Genomic DNA, 12,664 nt, shown 5'->3' with positions numbered 1-12,664 from the left:
AGTCCACATGTTCATCCATGTACCAACACAGCATTTCGGAGATCTTGCATGGTCTGGGCTGCTCCATACTGTCGAGAAAAGAAATTGCAGGTCATTGAAGACCCCTCCAACTTTGCCTAATCGATCCCAGAGCTGGCAATGTATCACCTCGAGAGATGACATGGCCTCAAACAAATTCAATTTTTTACAGGAACTTGGTCAACTATTAAACTTGCTGAGCAGAATTTCCACTGGTTGCTTGCCAGCAAATACCAACTCAGCCAACAATGAGCTACATCCAATTGTAGCATTACTTTCAAGTTGCAGATCTCCTCAAACCAATCCCCATTCTGTTTTTTGTTTTGACTTTTTCACTGAATTGCATTATGGCAAAGTACGAAACAATATATTAGCAATTCAAACTGCAAGTTATGTTAAATTCTTAAGTTATTGTTAATATTTTCTGCAATTTAACTTTTCACTTCAAGGGACATTTATATCTTCAAAAGCTTGTGGGTTGATCAGTTTTTTTTTGTTAAATTCTAGTACTGTTGGGGCACAACTTTTCATGGTTAAGATACAGCAAACTGTAACCCTTATAATCTTCTCTAGCTTAGCTTCCTATTTTCTGTCTTAATTGAATCTGATTTAGATCTGATCCTTTTACCAGGTTTTTGCAACTCCTGCACAGCAGCCAGTAGCAACACCATTGATGACTCCAAGCTATTCATACACAACACCCAGTCAACCAATGACAACACCTCAGTACCATGGTAATGCTACACCTCAAGCTTCTGTCATACCGCCATCTACAACACGACAAAGGTCGCAGCCAAAGTGAGTACTTTTGCAGTGTTGATTGTGTTAAGATCCCAGCCGATGGTACTACTGCGCAAGTCACATTCCAGAATAAAATCTGAATGGATAGATCAAATTTTTCTATTTCAGTTAACCGAATGGTCAGTTATTTAAACTTAGTCACACAAGGCTACAGAGTTTCATTAACAGAATAGAAATGTATTACCCAAAAGGTGAAAAGAAAAAGAAACAGCCATTCAGGTACAGAGACTGTTTGTTTGTTTCAAGAAAGCTTAAACCATACAGCAAAACAAAAATACTATTACTAATTACTAATACCTTCATTTTTCAGGAAATTAAATTGAAAAATTCCCCTCCCCTGCCCATATCAAGTCTAAGTTCTAGTTAATGGATTCTCCCCAGGAGAATTAACTGTAAAGTCATCTTACATGAACACTTCTGATTTGGAAGTTATACAAATTAAAATTTGCTGCCAAGGTAACTTATTCACTTAACTGCCCTGGAAAAAAAGTTTTATCTCTAGGAGAAAAATTATGTTTGCTTCCGGTTTCCTCTGAACTCCCTGACAACCTTTTAATCACTGCGATTTTCTAATCTAAATCAATTCTTGATTATTCTGATCTGAAAACAATGTAATGGCTTTTGCTGTTTACTTGTTGAAAATAAAGATAATAGAAACAGCTTTCCATTATTACCCATGGGGTTGCCTGCTCTTAGGACACCGGATTAGATCATTATTCGAGAAGGAATATCTGATCTATTTGTGTTTGTCCCAATAAAAGCCCTTCATTAAAATAGCCAACATCCATATGCTATTATTTTTTTCGAAGTTCAAAAATGATATTAACATATATAAATCTCTCATCTTTCAATACAATTGGCACAAAGTTAAGAGGAACAATAAGTTCAGTGAGCAGGGAGTTGCAGTGGGATAGCAAGGAGGAGGACTTGTTTCTCAGGGTAGTAAGAATTCTTTACCACAAGAGGGCTGTTGATGCTAGGTCATTAAGTATATTCAAGGTTGAAATAAACGTATGTTTAAATATTAAGTAAATGGAGGGTTATAGGGATAAGGCAGGAAAGTGGAGTTTAGGATTATCAGATCAGCTATGATCTCATTGAATGGTGGAACAGATTGTCTGGGCCAAAAACCAAGAAAGTTAAATCAGAGCATGTTTTGAAAATGAGAACTGTTGAGTAACAGATTTTTAAAAACTAACCATCAGTATCAAGTTGACTGATTCAAAAGGGCTCAGGGAATGTTGTTCTTCATTTCATGGAGACGAAGATGTAAAGAGGAAGCAGCTGTAGTTCAGTTTTATAAAGCTTTTGTCAGACTTCATTTAAAGTGCTGTTTAATTTAGGTCTGCACTACAAATAATATATTAGCCATTGAAGGAATGAAATGCAGAATCACCAGAATATTACTGAGATTTGAAGAATTTGTATCCCTTTGATTATAATAGGTTAAGGAGTGATCTGATCAAGTTGTCCACAATGTTAGAAGGATTTGAAAGAATTGATGAGAAAGCATTATTTTCTCTAGCAGGAGAATCGAGAACACGTATATGAAATCCCAAAATTAGAATTGGGTCATAGGGGAGCAAAATTTGGAAACATTTTCTTTATAAAAATAGGGTGGTGAAAACCTGTTTATAATGAGGTTGGAAAGGTATCACCTGGACTCCCAATCTGCAGTGCTGACGTCCTTAAACTATATGTTCAGGGCACCAAGAAAAGAATGTGCCCCATAGTCTCCACTATTGAAATTCAAAGACTGGGATTGCCTTCCATTTAAAAATAGAAAATAAAACATTAAATCATTCATGTTGTAACCTATGTATGGGAGTTAATTCTTTAAGCTAAATTTAAAGTAGAGAATGAATAATGTATGGGTAATCTGCAGTCTACTTGTAGCAATGTCCTAATGTCAGATATTCGTCTGGAATTTAGATTGAAATGCATGTGTTTTTGGATGGTGTGCAGCTTAAGACAAAACTTAGCATGATGAAAACATGAATTCAAAGACACTAACACTTTATCATTCTTTCACCTAGGACTTCAACTGCTCATACTGCAGTAGACTGGGGTAAGATAGCAGAACAGTGGCTACAAGAGAAAGAACAGGAAAGGCGAAAACAGAAAGCAAAGATGACACCTCGGCCTTCACCTAGTCCCATGATTGAAGGCACCCCGATGTCCATCGCAGGTGATGCCACACCATTACTAGATGAAATGGATCGGTAGAGGACAAAATGAACAGCGTTTGAACATTAATCCCACTTTACTGGTCTGCTATTTTCAGTGTTTCCCTGAACCAAACCCAACTTTTCTCAGCTACACATTGGCTATTTTCAGGATGTCTGTGACACTCTCAGTATTGTCCATACAACTGGAAGTATGATTCTTTCAGAAACCTAAGGAAAATCACTGGAATACCGGATTGAATAGGCCAGTAGGCTTATGTACTATTCCAAATGGCTGAACCAGTGAGTGCATATCTCTACTCTGCTGGGATTTGTACATGTGCAAAAAAATGCCAGTTTACAGTCAGCTTAATTTTAATTTCTACAGAGTGCTCAAATTTCAGAACATTTGTAACCGTTAAGTAATGGATAACTCTTTCAAGCATACTGGTTATTACCTGCTTGACATATACAAATGTTTCAGATACTATTATGGTGTATATAAATGGGCATATGCAAAATGGTTTTGTTTTATTATGCTTGTGGTGAAACTTAAAATAACAAACCAATTCCCAGCATGTTCTGGTGGGAGAAGATAGTTTAAATTGTACTTGATTTAATAAGATTTTTTTTCCCTTTAAATAAAAGAGCATTTAGTTTTGAAGACATTTTCTGATACTCTGGTTATTTTTCAACTTAAATCAGAACGCTATATCTCAGTTGCCTAATAGGCACTTGAAGCGTGAAATGATTCAAACATAAATAGCTTTACTCCTTCATCTGTGTTTCAAGGTAATTCAGTATGTGAATGACAGCATAAAGGGATACTTATGAGAGATTTAGATAGTCTGAGTGAGAAGTTTAATCAAATTACCAATATCTTTAATTCCAATGGTTTGTTAATATGTGTGTATATATTTATTGTATATATGATAGCAGATTTATTCCATTTTCAGTTTTCCTTTGCAGCAGCAAATGATGTACTAACAGATGGAAGTTAAGTTGACCTTTGTACCATGTCATCTGGGCTGGGTGCCATTGTACAATGTCATTTGATATGCAGCAGTTGGTTGTAGTCATACTGTATACTGTTTGCTGTTTCACTACAGCAGGTACTGAAATGAGAGATGTGCTGCTGTGGTCCAAATCATGTTGCACAGTAGTCCTTCAATTGTTTATCCTGTGACTTCTGCTTGTCACAGAAAACTGCCCCACACATTCCACTCGGAGGGAATGATGCAATGAATAGATGTACCATTTTTGATATCTGTAAAGTCACCTTAATGCCTTCGTTTTATCTTATCTGTACAACTCCACCTTTGTGGTCTATATTTTTCATTGTTGAGGCAAAATAGCACCCAGTCTACATTAAGTTACTCCTTTCTATCAAATTTGTCAACTTAAAATCCTTTCAGAAACATGGCTCAGAAATAATTGAAGGCTGTCATGAAATAGATTTTTGAGTACTCACAGTATTATATTATCTGAGCTATTTATCCTAATTGAGATTGTAGCCAGTTTGTATTAAATTTCTTTGTGGCTTATGAAAAAGCATTTAATGGGAATTATTATCATCCTCTTAGTGTCTGTAATTCATTTTTAAAAATTGACACCTTTTCTGAGACTTTGCCATACCTGAATAATAAGTGCTAAGCCATTGCAATAAGCTTCAAAAGATTTAAAATGTAGTGCTTTGCCCAAATGTATGGTTTCACCTTAGCTTTTGTACTAAATAATGAAGCAAGTCAGATGGGGAAGTATTTGACCGATGTACCAAAATAACTAAACACAACTTGTTTAGTTTATAGTAGCACAAACATTGAAATGAATGAACTTGCAAATGCTTTTTTGAAACCCAGTTCATTCCTCATCTAAATGCATTGACATGTTTGATTTGGTTTGAAAAGGGAATAATTTAGATCAGGTGGAAAGAATATATTAAAAGAAAAAATATTGTGGATGCTGGAAATCTGAAGTAAAAATGTTGGAAATATTCAGCACATATGGCAATATCTATGAAGAGAGAAAAACCGTTAACATTTTGAGTTAAGTGACTTCAGAACAGAAAAGTCCATGAGAGCTTTTTGTATTTAATCATTTTTTTCATTGCAAAATAATTTTCCACAATATCTTGGAAGGTATTGCTTTGAAGAGGAGACTAGATATTTTCAATACAATCTTTACCTAGTTAGCTGAAGTATATTAAACTCGTGTTCTGAATAAAAATACTGTGAATCTTAATGAAACGTGCATTTTGTAGTTGCAACAAGTCGGTACAAATGTAGCTATATGCAATTTCAGTAAATTGCTATGGCACAGTTAACTGACCTGCAAAAGCAGCTGAATTAAGAGTTGTAATTAGGATGAATGTGAGTGAGCTTGGGCTGTGCACTGAAGGCAGTTTTATGCACACTGGGAACTGTATTATGCTTTGAAATATAATGTTATTCTGTTCCATTTTACACTGAAAAAATATTTAAACCTATATATAACTGCTAGTATTTTAAATCTACTTTAGTTATTTTTTGGTGAGAATGCCTTTTCCCACTGATTTACTTCTGGTGGAAAATATATAGATAATAATGGGGTTCTCCTTGCACTCTATTTCAATAATTTAAAGTTTTATGGTTTCATAAATGAGTGTTAAGTTGTATTTGCAACACGGGAAAATTTAAACCATATTATCATGCTTTCCATTCTTGATGTCTGTATCTTTCCATGAATAAAGCAAATACACCAAGAAATTCCTGTTTCAATATTTTAATGACTGAATTCCTATAGAAGTAAGTTGATTTTAGCCAGTGTAATTAAATATTTGCCAGTGTAAATGAATCAGTTTAATATTTCAAAATGTATGTTCCAAGCTCTGTTTCCAAGTACGAATTGTTATCATTTTAAACTTTAAGTGGCTTAAAGTAAATGTTTTCATTAGTTCAGAACATAATTCAAGGGAATCAGTATTTCTTTTCTCCAAACTTGTATGCCCAAAAGAAAAATACATGCTTTTACTAATCATCTTCCCACATTTCCTCCCTCTCCTCACATTCTCTGACACACATGCACATATGTCCTTTGTGCCATTTATTAATGGCTTTATTTATGTATAAATGGTAGAGCTATGTGCAGATTTCTGGTTAAGTTTAAATAACCAAAAGTTATGATTTGAGCAGCTGTGCTTTTGGCATTTTGAGAACAGGATCTCTCTGGCTAATTTAAGATGGAATAATGTGAACTTACTGTACTCTCACATATGCAAATACAACTCATTACAAAGTTAGTCTTGTTCATTTCAGTTTAAATATTTTAACAATTTTGTGTTAATTATTATCAATCAATATTTCTCATGAAAATTAACTATTACCAATATGTAGACACTCCATTCTTTTATACTTTATTGAAATCTTAAAATTATTAAGCTTTGTTTAGCTTTCCTATTTATTTTTCTGTCTCAAACTTTTTGCTTCCCTTTATTTCGTTCTCTGTACCAGATATGTTGTTGAATTTGAACCTGTGTAATTTTCATTGCCTTTCAATCCCTGAACTATTAATTTCACAACCCAATAATTAAGTTAAGGATGTTGCTTGCCTTTATTCCTACAGGTCTCAGATGCCCAGATTTCCTTGCTGCAACATTGTCAACTCTATGGGAATAAAAGTTGTAAATTGCAAGGGCAAAACTAACTAACAGACACTGTTAAATGCCCTGTTACAGAAACTTAGCGCAAGATTAAATTGCAGTGTGCTTCATTTAATTCCATTCTCTTATATAAAAAAAAAACTGCCATTTCATCTTTTCTGGTTTGCTTGTTTGGGAACTTGTATTAATGATCAAATGAGATAAAGCAGGAAGTTTTATGAAATTGGGAGCAAATTCAGAATGTGCTTGCATCATGTCAATGGAAAGCAAAGAGATTCGTTAATTAAGTATGGAAGGGAGGGGCAGAGAGATGACATGGAGAAGATGGTGTTGGACTGGGGTGGACAAAGTTAAAAATCTCACACCATTTAAAAGGCATCTAGATGAGTATATGAATAGGAAGGGTTTGGAGGGATATGGGTCAAATGCTGGCAAATGGGACTAGATTAATTTAGGATATCTGGTCGGCACAGACAAGTTGGACTGAAGGGCCTGTTTCCATGCTGTATGTCCCTATGACTCTACATAATTGATATTATCTCTCTTTTTTTAATCTGTTCTTTTCAGATTTGCCCAAATTTATAATGTCCATGTCTAACTGAGGTACACTGTACAGGTGCCTATGCAATATGTTATCTCTGTGCCTATTATACATTAGTCTTCTAATGCTTGCCTGTTATTTTCCTGTTAATATCCTTCGAGAATCCCAGTTTAAATCCAATCCCGCCCTAGTTCTAGGGAAGTTAATTAAATGTTAACAAGTTACTCTGATTTCTCACTCCCAAGGAGTAGCAACCTGATCTATGGAATTCACTGCCACAGAAGGATGTGGAGACCAGGTCATTGAATGTATTTAAGACTGAGTTAGATAGGTTCTGGATTGTCAAGGGTTACTGGGAGAATGGCGATGAGAAACCTATCAGCCATGAATGAATGGAAGAACAAACTCAATGGGCTGAATGGCTTTTATGGTCTTATAGACATCAACCTGAGTGATCTTGGTCACTGAATAAATATAGTACTTTGTACTAATTATGCACAATCACTAGTTATTTCCATTCAAATTTGGTTTTAAGGTGTATTTTGCTGCACAACATCTATACAATAAATTGATTAACACACATGCTCAAGAAGCACTTGGGATTTTATTAAATGTCAAGTTAGTAACAACTAAACTGTATGCAAGAAAGCACTAGGTTTAAACTTAGTGTTTGGTGATTAAGTATTAGAGTTTGCCTGAGTGCCGGAGGAAGGGTGGAGTGGAAAGCCAGGTCTGATCAGTTTTAATTCCTATTTGAAATGAAATAGTAGGACATGAAAGGACAGGGTTGAACCTAACTATAATGTGCTTGTTGAATGGTGAGTCCAGCAGGATTATTTGAGTCAATATGAGAACAGTCTGCACTCTAAATCATTTGAGTAAGTTGTGCAGAAACATTAGCTTGCTATGAACAGGTATTTTGTTTTTCAGATTCCAAAGTGGGATGAGTTTTGAGAAACAGTCACTGAGAAGATATGGATGCAAAACTTGTTTAGGCTGATTTCTCAAAGTGTAGGGTATAAACCACCTCAGTAGAAACTGAACACAGTTGCCCAAAAACTGTCCGACAAAAGTAGATCAAAAGACAGTATTGTTTTCACCACCCATCTTGCATAATGGAAAATGTAAGGAATTAATTATGAATGTGAGGCTGAACCTATCAATTGATAATTGCATATGTCATTTTAAGCAAGAGACTAGCAATGTACAGACTAGTCCACTTTTCCAGATGAAGAGAGAGCAGAACTTTTTTTTGCCCTGGCCTCATTTTAAGTAAAATCTGTAACAATCCTCAGTTCTTCTCTCTTGAATCAGTTTTTATGTTAGGTTGCCATTAACACTTTAAAAATGTAATTGCAAACCACTGAGATTTGCAGTCACTAAGGGATGATTGGATTCTTTTTTTTTAAAAAAAATGTCAAAATGCTTTGGCAGTCTTAAATTAATATAGTGATTAGAACTCCAACGAAAACTACTGAAGAGTGCCATGGGATCTGTTATGTCGACAGGAGAGGGCAGGTGGCTTGTTTGTTTAATAATTCCACAGAAAGACAGCATTTCCAACTGTGCAATGTTTCCTCAGCATTGTCACTTTAATCTCCATAAGAAAATGTGGATTGTCTCTTGAGTGGAACTTATGTCTGAACTTCTGTCTTCGACAAGAGTGCTACTTGTGGAAATTGTCATGCAATAGGTGATGTGGGCAACCTATCAATTAATAATTACATACATGTCATTTTAAGCAAGACATTAGCAATGTACATAATCCACTTTTCCAGATGAGAGAGCAGAGCTATTTTGATGCCCAGGCCTCATTTTAAATAAAATCCATAACAATTCACACCACCTCTCTCTTGAATCATTTTAGTTTTATCTGCAGTAAAATGTCAATTTTGGATTTTAAGCATGTCAGATTTGACTATTAAAAAAAGACAGCAGTTATATTGTGAAAAACTGAAGGATCGCACACAACACTTTTTTACTATCCTGTAATCCATAAAAATATGAGGAAAAGCCCATCTCTCACTGGATGCTATATTAATTGACCACAATCTACTGGAGGAACAGTTCTTAGAAAGTGATGCAAATGAAAGCTTCCTTTTGTTGGAAAGGGGTAAGTTTATTATTCACATCTTTCTGTTACATTTAATTTGTAATTGTAGATTAATGCTTTGCAATGTAGATGTTAAAATAGAATGTCAAATATGTTAAAAGTATGCAACTTGCTCTTGTAGATTTGAATTTATTGATTAATTTGATGGGTACTTATTCATTGTTTATACTACTTCTCACAGAAGAATCCTTCCACATAGAATTATTTTAATATTGCAACAAAATAAATCAGCTGTTTCTGATCTACCACAAATGTTTTATATTGCCAGTTTCTGTGAGAATGCATAGCTGAATATTTTAATACTAGCATAAACAACTAATGAAAATATACTGAATTTTAACAACTCTAAAGTAAGAGTATGAGAAAATCTTGATGCTTCCTGCTACATAAGTCTAATCCATACAATTACTCTGGACCCTGTTGAATCTTATTCGGTTTGAGTTTAATATTTTTGCCTAAACATTGCTTTTTAGTATTGGGTAACTATAACAGTTTACTTTAAATGTTGCAAGTCCTACTATTTGTTACTTTACATCTCATGAAATGTTTTACCTTTTTCAAGATAATATCAGAATCGAAGGGTGGGAGAAACAATTTGATGGTTGTACCATTGAAACGAATCAACTGTAATAATGTTTACATCTAACCTTTAAGGTGATACACATATTTAAATTTGTAAAAGCAATCTGAATTTAGTTTGTTAGCATGCAGTTTGCATTTTCATTGCTAAATATTTATTCGCCCTTCTGACATTGTTAATACAAAGCATAGCATGTTGACAATTAGACCATAAGACATAGGAGTGGAAGTAAGGCCATTAGGCCCACCAAGTCCACTCTGCCATTCAATCATAGCTGGACATTTCAACACCACTTACCTGCACTCTCCTTGTGCCCCTTAATTCCTTGTGAGATTAAACATTTATCAAGCACTGCCTTGAAGACATTTAACGTCCATGCCTCCATTGAGCTTCGTGGCAGGGAATTCCATAGCTCCACCCCTCTCAGGCTGAAGAAATGTCTCCTCCTTTCCATTCTAAATTGACCCTCTCTAATTCTAAGGCCGTGCCCACGGGTCCTAGTCTGTCCGCCCAACAGAAACAAGTTCCCAACATCCACACTTTCTAAGCCATGCATTATCTTGTAAGTTTCTATTAGATCTCCCCTCAATCTTCTAAACTCTAATGAATACAATCCCAGGATCCTCAGCCATTCATCATATGTTAGGCCTACCATTCCAGGATCATCTCTGTGAATCTCAACTGAACCAGTGCTAGTATGTCCTTCTTGGGTTGTGGGGCCCAAAATTGGACACAATATTCTCAATGATGCCTAACCAGAGCTGTATAAAGTCTCAGGAGCACATCACTGCTTTTACATTCCAACTCTCTTGAGATAAATGACAACATTACATTTGCTTTCTTAACCATGGACTCAACCTCCAAGTCAACCTTTAGAGAATCCTGAAGTAGCACTCCCAGATCCCTTTGTAGTTTGGTTTTATGAATTTTCTCACCAGTTAGAAAATAGTCCATGCCTGTGTTCTTTTTTCCAAAGTGCAAGACCTCGCATTTGCTCACATTGAATTTCATCAGCCATTTCTTGGACCACTCTCCTAAACTGTCTAAATCTTTCTGTAGCTCCCCACCTCCTCCAAACTACCTGCCTGTCCACCTAACTTCATACCATCAGCAAACTTCACCAGAATGCCCCTGGTCTCTTCATCCAGATCATTTATATACAAAGTGAACAGCTGCAGTCCCAACACTGAACCCTACGGGACACCATTTGTCACCAGCTGCCATTCTGAAAAAGAACCTTTTATCCCAACTCTCTGCCTTCTTTCAGACAGCCAATCCTCAATCCATGCCAGCAGGTCACCTCGAACACCATGTGCTTTCACCTTACTCAGCTACCTCTCATGAGGCACCTTATCAAAGGCTTTTTTGGAAGTCTAGGTAGATAATATCTGCTGGGGTTCCCTGGTCTAACCTACTTGTTACCTCTTCAAAGAATTCTAACAGGTTTGTCAGGCACGACCTCCCCTTACTAAATTCATGCAGACTTTTTCGTGCACTTGCAAGAATTTAGAAATCTCATCCTTACCGATGGATTCTAAAATTTTACCAATAACACAAGTTAGGCTAATCGGCCTATAATTGTCCATCTTTTGTCTTGATCCTTTCTTGAACAAGGGGGTTACAACAGTGATTTTCCAATAATCTGGGACTTTCCCAGACTCCAGTGATGGTTAAAAAATTACAACCAATGCCTCCATTATTTCTTCAGCCACCTCCCTCAGAATTCTAGGATGTAGCCCATCAGGGCCAGGATATTTATCAATTTTTAGACCTTTTAGCTTTTCAAGTACTTTCTCCTTTGTAATGGCCACCATACTCAACTCTGCCCCTTGACTCTCCTTAATTGTTGGGATATTACTCCTGTCTTCCACTGTGAAGACTGACACAAAGTACTTATTAAGTTCTTCAGCTATTTCCTTATCTCCCATCACTAGTCGCCTTGCATCAATTTGGAGCAACCCAATCTCTACTTTTGCTTCTCGTTTGTTTCTTATGTATTGAAAGAAACTTTTACTATCATTTCTAATATTACTGGCTAGGTTAGCTTCATATTTGATTCTCTTATTCCTTATTTCTCTCTTTGTTATCCTCAGTTTGTTTTTGTAGTCCTCCCAATCTTCTGATTTCCCAGTACTCTTGGCCACTTTATAGGCTCTCTCTTTTTCTGTGATCCTTCGTCAGCCAAGGTTGTCTCAAACATCCCACCCCCCCCCCCCCCCCACCCCAAGAATCTTTATTTTCTTTGGGATGAACCTCTGTGCTGTGTCCTCAATTACACCCAGAAACTCCTGCCATTGCTGCTCTGCAGTCAATTTTTGTACTTCGTTGTTATTCCATGTACTAAAATACTACAGGTCAACAAGTAACCTCTTACTCCAGCATTTTATACATCCTGTGAATATGTGCAATGGGGCTGTTTCCTGGCCATACTACTTATGAGTCATAGACATGTACAGCACAGAAACAGTCCAACTCATCTATGCCGATCCGATCCTAAATTAATCTAGTCCCATTTGCCAACATGTGGCCTTTAGCCCTATAAACACTTCCTATTAATCTACCCATCCAGATGTCTTTTAAATTTGTAAGTGTACCAGCCTCCACCACTTCCTCTGGTAGCTCATTCCACATACGTACCACCCTTTACATAAAAGCTTGCCCCTTAGGTCTCTTTTAAATCTTTCCCCTCTCACCGAAGCTTATGCCCTCTAGTTCTGGACTCTCCCAACCCTGAGAATAGACCTTGTCTATTTACTCTAACCATGCCCCTAATGATTTTATAAACCTCTGTATCAGCCTCCAATGCTCC

The 12,664-nt window shown here is 36.2% G+C and overlaps 1 protein-coding gene across 3 annotated transcripts in view; it reads left to right on the top strand.

The window, feature by feature from the left end:
- supt6h (SPT6 homolog, histone chaperone and transcription elongation factor) overlaps positions 1-5,728 on the top strand; it is a 73,848-nt gene extending 68,120 nt beyond the window's left edge. For all 3 annotated transcript variants that reach the window (XM_043718486.2, XM_043718485.2, XM_087977368.1), the window contains exons 36-37: positions 650-816; positions 2,856-5,728. In XM_043718486.2, the coding sequence (XP_043574421.2) occupies positions 650-816; positions 2,856-3,045 (357 nt within the window). In that variant the 3' untranslated portion in view covers positions 3,046-5,728. The remainder of the gene's footprint in view (positions 1-649; positions 817-2,855) is intronic.
- The last annotated feature ends 6,936 nt before the right edge of the window (positions 5,729-12,664 follow it).

Source organism: Chiloscyllium plagiosum, unplaced genomic scaffold (genome assembly GCF_037043375.1).
Source record: "Chiloscyllium plagiosum isolate Xiang-an unplaced genomic scaffold, Cpla_swu_hap1 HiC_scaffold_31, whole genome shotgun sequence".
NCBI lineage: Eukaryota > Metazoa > Chordata > Chondrichthyes > Orectolobiformes > Hemiscylliidae > Chiloscyllium > Chiloscyllium plagiosum.
The sequence above is the reverse complement of the archived record's forward strand: the minus strand, read 5'-3'. Positions and strand labels throughout refer to the sequence as shown.